At 43.9% G+C, this 8,888-nt stretch overlaps 1 protein-coding gene across 1 annotated transcript; it reads right to left on the reverse strand.

Annotated features, from left to right (window-relative positions):
* Window positions 1-4,357: 4,357 nt before the first annotated feature.
* Window positions 4,358-7,664, reverse strand: LOC133554338 (uncharacterized). Its single transcript, XM_061902947.1, has one exon. It carries the CDS (start codon window positions 7,647-7,649, stop codon window positions 4,503-4,505), a length of 3,147 nt encoding a protein of 1,048 aa, XP_061758931.1. The 5' UTR covers window positions 7,650-7,664; the 3' UTR covers window positions 4,358-4,502.
* Window positions 7,665-8,888: the final 1,224 nt, after the last annotated feature.

Below are 8,888 nucleotides of genomic sequence, written 5' to 3' on the forward strand. Positions count from 1 at the left end.
AAATTAGGGATTTCAACATCTACGGTCCATATAATCATCAAAAGGTTCAGAGAATCTGGAGAAATCACTCCACGTAAGCGGCATGGCCGGAAACCAACATTGAATGACCGTAACCTTCAATCCCTCAGACGGCACTGTATCAAAAACCGACATCAATCTCTAAAGGATATCACCACATGGGCTCAGGAACCGTTGAGAAAATCACTGTCACTTAATACAGTTCGTCACTACATCTGTAAGTGCAAGTTAAAGCTCTACTATGCAAAGCGAAAGCCATTTATCAACAACATCCAGAAACGCTGCCGGCTTCTCTTGGCCCGAGATCATCTAAGATGGACTGATGCAAAGAGGAAAAGTGTTCTGTGGTCTGACGAGTCCACATTTCAAATAGTTTTTGGAAATATTCGACATTGTGTCATCCGGACCAAAGGGGAAATGGACCATCATGACTGTTATCGACGCAAAGTTCAAAAGCCAGCATCTGTGATGGTATGGGGTTGTATTGGTGCCCAAGGCATGGGTAAATTACACATCTGTGAAAGCACCATTAATGCTGAAAGGTACATACATGTTTTGGAACAACATATGCTGCCATCTAAGCGCCGTCTTTTTCATGGACGCCCCTGCTTATTTCAGCAAGACAATGCCAATCCACTTTCAGCACGTGATACAACAGCGTGGCTTCATAAAAAAAGAGTCCGGGTACTTTCCTGGTCCGCCTGCAGTCCAGACCTGTCTCCCATCGAAAATGTGTAGCGCATTATGAAGCGTAAAACACGACAGCAGAGACCCCGGATTGATGAACGACTGAAGCTCTACATAAACAAGAATGGGAAAGAATTCCACCTTCAAAGCTTCAACAATTAGTTTCCTCAGTTCCCAAACGTTTATTGAGTGTTGTTAAAAGAAAAGGTGATGTAACACAGTAGTGAACATGCCCTTTCCCACGTGTTGCAGCCATGAAATTCTAAGTTAATTATTATTTGAAAAAAAAAGATAAAGTTTATGAGTTTGAACATCAAATATCTTGTCTTTGTTGTGCATTTAATTGAATATGGGTTGAAAAGGATTTGCAAATCATTGTATTCTGTTTATATTCTAACACAATTTCCCAACTCATATGGAAACGAGGTTTGTATATTTCCCTTTCATTGTCAATGGGGAGAAAATTCCGGGAAAAACGGGAATTTGGGGAAAGGGTTTTATTTATCAGAAGAGTAGTGTGTGTGGATGGTTGAAATGCCGGAATCGGTTTTGAAAATTGCAAGCATTTTTAAGATTTTGGGGCATTGCAAGACCAAGAATACGTCCACTCATGTGAAATTCCTGGAAATGTATACATTTCGAGAAAAACTGGATTTAAAAAAAAAAAGACATTGATACGAGCACGATTGTTCTAGATCAGTGGTTCTCACCCATTTTTCAGTGATGTACCCCCTGTAAACATTTTTTAATTAAAGTACCCCCGAATCAGAGCAAAGCATTTTTGGTTGAAAAAAAGAGATAAAGAAGTGAAATACAGCACTATGTCATGTCATCAGTTTCTGATTTATTTAAGTGTATAACAGTGCAAAATATTAATCATTTGTAGTGGTCTCTCTTGAACTATTTTGGAAAAAAAAGATAAAAATAACTAAAAACTTGAAAAATCAAACAAGAGATTCAATTATAAATAAAGATTTCTACACATAGAGATCCCTCTGGATTCATGAACTTAATTCTAAACATTTCTTCACAAAAAAAAAAGTTTTTAACATCATTATTTATGGAACATGTCCACAAAAAATCTAGCTGTCAACACTGAATATTGCATTGTTGCTTTTCTTTTCACAGTTTATGAACTTACATTCATATTTTGTTGAAGTATTATTCAATAAACATAATTATAAATAATTTTTGAATTGTTGCTATTTTTAGAATATTTTTTTAAAATCTCACTTACCCGTTGGCATACCTTCAAGTACCCCCAGGGGTACGCGTATCCCCATTTGAGAACCACTCGTCTAGACAAGATGAACGGGCCGGTGTTGAAAATTTTCGAATCTGTTGAAAAATGTTGAAGTCTGAAGTGGGAATGGGTGTTTCGGAATTTCATGAATTTCCAGAAAATATTTTTTTTTTTACTCCCCCCCCAAAAATAATAGCATTTGTTGTCCCATCCAAGGAATGTTTTGAAGGTGGAATGGCCAAAAACGATTGAAAAATGTGGACTGTGAAAACTTTCCAGGAAGAGGTGAAAATAGGGCTTTGGAAAACCAGGAATTCCTTGAATTAATGAACTTGGAAAATGATAGTTTGATTGTCCAAGGTGAGTGGAGTGTGTGGATGTTAGAACGCTTCAAATCGGATGAGAAATGTTGAGTATAAAGTTTGTATATTTCCCCTTCACTGTCAATGGGGAGAAAATTCCTGGAAAAACTGGAATTTTGGGAAAGGGAAAACATGTTTTGTGGTTGATGTATCAGAAGAGTGTGGATGGTTGAAAATGTCAGAATACATTTTAAAAAATGTGCGTTTGTAAGACTATGAATACGTCCATTCATTTGAATGAGAATTCCCTGGAAATGTATGAATTTTGGGAAAACCAGGAATTTTGGAAATATAGATACTAGCACAATTGTACGAGATGATATGAATGGGTCGGTAGTGACATTTTTCGAATAGGTTGAAAAATGTTGAAGTAGTAACAGTTTGAATTGGGAATGGGTATTTCGGAATTCTGGGAATTTCGGGAAAACTGAGAATAAAAAAGTAACATTTGTTGTCCCAACTAAGAAGGTGTAACGGTCAACATCGGTTGACAAATGTTGATGTCGTAATAGTTTACGTCAATAAGTGGTATTTCCGAATTTCGGGAAAACCGGGAATTTGCAAGAAAAAACATACATTTATTGTCCCTTCCAAGGAATGTTTAGAAAGTGGAATGGTCAAAAACGGTTAAACTGTGGACTGTGAAAACTTCCCAGGAAGAGTCGAAAATAGGGCTTTGGAAAACCGGAAATTCTGGGAATTCCTGGAATTTTTTTAACTTGGATTCTCCAAGGTGAGTGGATTCTGTGGATGGTGGAACGGTTCCAATCGGAAAACAAATGTTGAATATGCAGAATTTTGAATGTTTCCCCTTCACTGTCAATGGGAAGAAAATTCCTGGAAAATCTGGACTTTTTGGAAAGGGTAAACATGTTTTGTGATTGATGTATCAGAAGAGTGTGAATGGTGGAAAATGTCAAAATAAATTTAAAAAATGTGCATTTGTAGGACTATGAATACGTCCATTCATTTGAATGAGAATTCCCTGGAAATCTATGAATTTCGGGAAAACCTGGAATTTTTGAAATATAGATACTAGCACAATTGTAAAGGATGATATGAATGGGTCAGTGTTGATATTTTTCGAATAGGTTGAAAAATGTTGAAGTAGTAACAGTTTGAATTGGGAATGGGTATTTCGGAATTCTTGGAATTTCGGGAAAACTGAAAATAAAAAAAAATAAAAAAGTAACATTTGTTGTCCCAACTAAGAAGGTGTAACGGTCAACATAGGTTGACAAATGCTGATGTCGTAATAGTTTACGTCAATAAGTGGTATTTCCGAATTTTGGGAAAACCGGGAATTTGCAAAAAAAAAATACATTTGTTGGCCCATCCAAGGAATGTTTAGAAGGTGGACTGGTCAAAAACGTTTAAACTGTGGACTGTGAAAACTTTCAAATAGAGGTGAAAATAGGGCTTTGGAAAACCGGGAATTCTGGGAATTCCAGGAATTTTTTAAACTTGGATTGTCCAAGGGGAGTGGGGTGTGTGGATGGTAGAACGGTTCCAATCGAGGTAACAAATGATGAATATGCAGAAGTTTGTATGTTTCCCCTTCACTGTCAATGGGGAGAAAATTCCTGGAAGAACTGGAATTTTGGAAAAGGGAAAAACATGTTTTGTGATTGATGTATCTGAAGAGTGTGGATGGTTGAAAATGTCAGAATAAATAAATAAAAATGTGCATTTGTAGGACTATGAATACGTCCGTTCATTTGAATGAAAATTCTCTGGAAATGTATGAATTTCGGGAAAACCAGGATTCTTTGAAATATAGATACTAGCACAATTGTACAAGATGATATGAATGGGTCGGTGTTGACATTTTCGAATTGGTTGAAAAATGTTGAAGTAGTAACAGTTTGAATTGGGAATGGGTATTTCGGAATTCTTGGAATTTCGGGAAAACTGAGAATGAAAATAAAAAAATAGTAATATTTGTTGTCCTAACTAAGAAGGTGTAACTGTCAACAACGGTTGACAAATGTTGATAGTTTCTGTCAAAAGGGGTATTTCAGAATTCCTGGAATTTCGAGAAAACTTTTTAAATACACCAATGGTGCAACTGGACACATCCTCAGTGATGTAACCTAGGATCACAGGGGGTTTCGGGTCTTTCAACAATCAGACCCCCTCCCCTAGGCGACCCAGCCAGGGTTGATCAGGCCCCAGCCTGTGTCCAGGTAGCGCTACTGCCCTACATGCCACGCCTCTCCCCTCCTGATCCACAGCCACCTTGATGCCACTTCTGCTGCATCTGTGACTAACTTCATGGCCCTTTGCTGGCTGGCCCCTGTGATGCCAAGCATTCTGTAGGCCCTGCAGAGAGATTTGCCCACAAACCCTCGACACCCCACTTCAACCGGCCGGCACATCGCTCGCCACCCATTGCTCCGACACTCCTCCACAAGCTGAGAGTACTTTGCACTCTTCCTCTCATTGGCCTCCTCCATACGGTCCTCCCAAGGCACTGTGAGCTCCAAGAGGATTACCTGCTTGGAGGCCACTGAGGTGAGCACAATATCTGGCCTTAGTGTTGTTTTAGCAACCACGTCAGGGAACTTCAACTGCTTTCCCAGATCAACTGACAGCTCCCAGTCGCGTGCTGTTGCCAACAGGCCAGACGAGGTGTTCCGGGCAGCCGGTGTTGACTTCTCCCCAGCTCTGATGAAAGCAGTACTCTTCACTGGGCGGAGGCTCTTGCTGTGACTGACTCCCCTGCAGATGGCATCAGCTATGGCCTTCAGGACCTGGTCATGTCGCCAGCGGTACCGCCCTTCACCCAGGGCTTTTGGACAACAGCTTAGGATGTGCTCCAAGGTTCCTCTCCTCTGGCAGAGGGGGCACCCTGGTGTCTCCACCTTTCCCCAGGTGAAGAGGTTGGATGGACTTGGCAGCACATCGTAGACCGCCTGGATCAAGAACTTTATTCGATGGGGTTCGGCTTTCCAGAGCTCGGTCCATGTGACCTTACGCTCTGATACTTGTTCCCATCTCGTCCAGGCGCCCTGTTGCCGCATTCCCGCCATCTGGCAGGCTCGCCTTTCCTCAACTCCTGCTCGCACTTCCTCGAGGATCAGTGACCTCTTCTCTTTCCCCTGCGCCTTGTCATAGCGAGGTGTTCTTCTGCTACCTAAGCCAGATCTCCCCTGCGCCACTGTTCCCACCAAAACCTTTTGCCGTAGCCTTGCCTCTGCAACATCCACAGCCTCGACAGCTCTCCACTTCCGCCCCGTCCTGACTTCAATCCCAGCCTGTGCAACCTTTGGGTCACTGGACTCCCGATACTGTAGGAGCTCCCTGGACCGTGTCACCATGAACTCCTCGCTCAGGCTGCTGATGGGGAGCTTCAGTTTGTTGTTATGCCCGTATAGAGCAATGCTGCTCAGGCTTCGCGGCAGTCCTAGCCACCTGCGCAGGAACCTACTGACCCTCATCTCAAAGCCTTCCACCGTTGAAATGGGGACTTCGTACACCATGAGGGGCCAGAGGATCCGAGGGAGAATCCCGTGCTGGTAAATCCAGGCCTTGAACTTGCCAGGAAGGCCAAACTTATCCACCACGGTCAGCCAGGTCTCCAGGTCTTGGTTGGTCGATCTTGTGGAGGCTGCGTCTCTCAGGCTGCAATTAAACACCTTTCCCAAGCTCTTCACAGGTTCCTCGGTGAGTGATGGTATTTTGGTGGTGCCAAGTGAGAAGCAGAACTTGCCAGTAACCTTTCCTTTCTTTAGCACTAGGACCCTCGACTTGGCCGGCTTGAACTTCATGCGAGCCCAGGAAATCACCTCCTGAAGGCCATTCAAGATCCACCTGCAACCTGGGACGGATGTAGTGGTCACTGTCAGGTCGTCCATGAAGGCTCGGATGGGTGGCTGCCGGACTCCAGACCTGGAGAGGGGACCTCTGCACTGAACTTCCGCAGACTTCACCAGCATGTTCATGGCGAGCGCAAAGAGGATGACTGAGATCGTACAGCCAGTGATGATCCCCTTTTCAAGCCTGTGCCAGTCGGAGGTTGTTTTTCCGGAGGAGACTCTTAGATGGAAGTTGGCATAGTAGTCCAGAATGAGGTCTCTGAACTTCTTTGGAATGTGATGCCGATTCAGTGCCTCTTCGACCAGCTTGTGGGGTATGGATCCATAGGCATTTTCGAGGTCCAGCCACAGAACAGCCAGGTCCCCCTTATTCTCCCTGGCTTCCCTGATGAGCTGAGTGACCACGCCTGTGTGCTCCAGACATCCAGATACCTCTGGGATCCCTCCTTTCTGGACCGATGTATCAATGTAGGAGTTCTTCAGGAGGTAGTCTGTCAGTCGCCTGGCCATGAGGCTGAAGAAGATCTTCCCTTCAACACTCAGCAACGAGATGGTTCGGAACTGATTGATGTTCTTAGACTTCTCCTCCTTTGGGATCCACACACCCTCTGCCTGTCTCCACTGGTCTGCTACCTTGCCCCTCCTCCAGATCACCTTCAAGATTCTCCAGAGTCTGTGGAGTAGTCTTGGACAGTTCTTATAGACCTTATAAGGTACTCCACTGGGCCCTGGAGCAGAGCTCGTCCTTGCCCTGCGGACCACCTCCTGGATTTCCTTCCAGCCGGGCTCTTTCCCATCGAAGTCAAGCGTTGGTGTTGGTGGATTGATCAAGGACCTGCAGGGGCCTAGGTCTTGTTCTCTGCATCCATCGCTGTAAATTTGCTTGAGGTGGTGGTCGACCTCAGCTTTGGAGCAGGCCAGTCTACCGCTTCGCTTCTGTCCTAGCAGCTGTTTTGTGACTCCAAAGGGATTCGCCAGAAAGGCAGCTCTCCTCCTGGACCTTTCCTTCCTCCTCCTCCTATGCCACTCCGCTCTCCTCAAGGTTATTAGCTTCTTGCGGATTATACAACGTAGTTCCGCAAGAGGCCCCCTATCCTCTTCACGTGCAACCTTGAACTGCTGTCTTAAACACTTCAGTTCCTGCCTGAGCTGATGGATTTTACTCGCTCTATTGTTCATGATGTAGGGGGGCTTCGCTGCCCGCTTCTCCTCAAGTCCAAACCTCTCTGCAGCGAGACTGATGATAATCGTGGTCATCGTCTTGAGGCGTCGATCAGCGTCCCCTTTGGCTGTTGTTTCCAAGATGGTATCAGCATCTTCATCAAACTGGAGCCACTCTTTCTCCTTGCTAGCTTGGGGCCACTTTACCCGACGATGTTCTGATGTCCTGTGTGCTTCTGGTGGTTGCATCACCTGGAGGCTCCGGGCACTGTGGGGTGACTCCGGGCCTGGCTCCTCCTGCGTCTCACCAGGCGTAGTTCCTGTGCGCTGTGATTCTACCACCTTCTGCATACACTTCATCCTGGCCTGGTGGATCCGCAGAACATGTCGGTTCTTGCATACCTTCCCACATATGCATTCCATAGTCGTCGTCGTGTTACCATTGCCATGTGTCGTCAACCTTTGATCCGTCCAGTGGGATTCTCTTCCGCCCCCCCTCTCGGGAATCCCTGGGGGTATATTTCCTGTAGGTCGATTCGTAGCTTGTTGTGGGTTCCTTCCTCTCAGAAGGTGCAGCTCGGGATGCTACCCCTCACTGCCCCGGTGCCGTCTTTCCGGGCTGTCCGCTGTCTCTCCAGCTGTCACCAATCTATACTTGGTGGTCAACCAGACTGTTCCTGGTAGTCACTGGTTGTCCCAGAAAAGCAACTTTTTAAATACACCAATGGTGCAACTGGACACATCCTCAGTGATGTAACAGTGATGTAATTTGCAAGAAAAAAAATACATTTGTTGTCCTATCCAAGGATTTTTTAGAAGGTGGAATGGTCAAAAACGTTCAAACTGTGGACTTTGAAAACTTTCAAATAGAGGTGAAAATAGGGCTTTGGAAAACCGGGAATTCTGGGAATTCCAGGATTTTTTTAAACTTGGATTGTCCAATGGGAGTGGTGTGTGTGGATGGTAGAACGGTTCCAATCGAGGTAACAAATGATGAATATGCAGACGTTTGTATGTTTCCCCTTCACTGTCAATGGGGAGAAAATTCCTGGAAGAACTGGAATTTTGGAAAAGGGAAAAACATGTTTTGTGATTGATGTATCTGAAGAGTGTGGATGGTTGAACATTTCAGAATAAATAAATAAAAATGTCCATTTGTAGGACTATGAATACGTCCGTTCATTTGAATGAAAATTTTCTGGAAATGTATGAATTTCGGGAAAACCAGGATTTTTTTAAATATAGATACTAGCACAATTGTACAAGATGATATGAATGGGTCGGTGTTGACATTTTCGAATTGGTTGAAACATGTTGAAGTAGTAACAGTTTGAATTGGGAATGGGTATTTCGGAATTCTTGGAATTTTGGGAAAACTGGGAATGAAAATAAAAAAATAGCAATATTTGTTGTCCTAACTAAGAAGGTGTAATGGTCAACAACGGTTGACAAATGTTGATGTCGTGATAGTTTCCGTCAAAAGGGGTATTTCAGAATTCCTGGAATTTCGAGAAAACCGAGAATTTGCAAGAAAAAAAATACATTTATTGTCCCATCCAAGGATTTTTTAGAAGGTGGAATGGTCAAAAACGGTTAAAC

Source organism: Nerophis ophidion, linkage group LG06, assembly GCF_033978795.1.
Source record: "Nerophis ophidion isolate RoL-2023_Sa linkage group LG06, RoL_Noph_v1.0, whole genome shotgun sequence".
In the NCBI taxonomy this organism is placed as follows: domain Eukaryota; kingdom Metazoa; phylum Chordata; class Actinopteri; order Syngnathiformes; family Syngnathidae; genus Nerophis; species Nerophis ophidion.

What these genes read in the sequence shown, in the direction of transcription:
- LOC133554338 (XM_061902947.1), bottom strand. Translation starts at nt 7,649, where the DNA reads ATGAAGTGTATGCAGAAGGTGGTAGAATCACAGCGCACAGGAACTACG.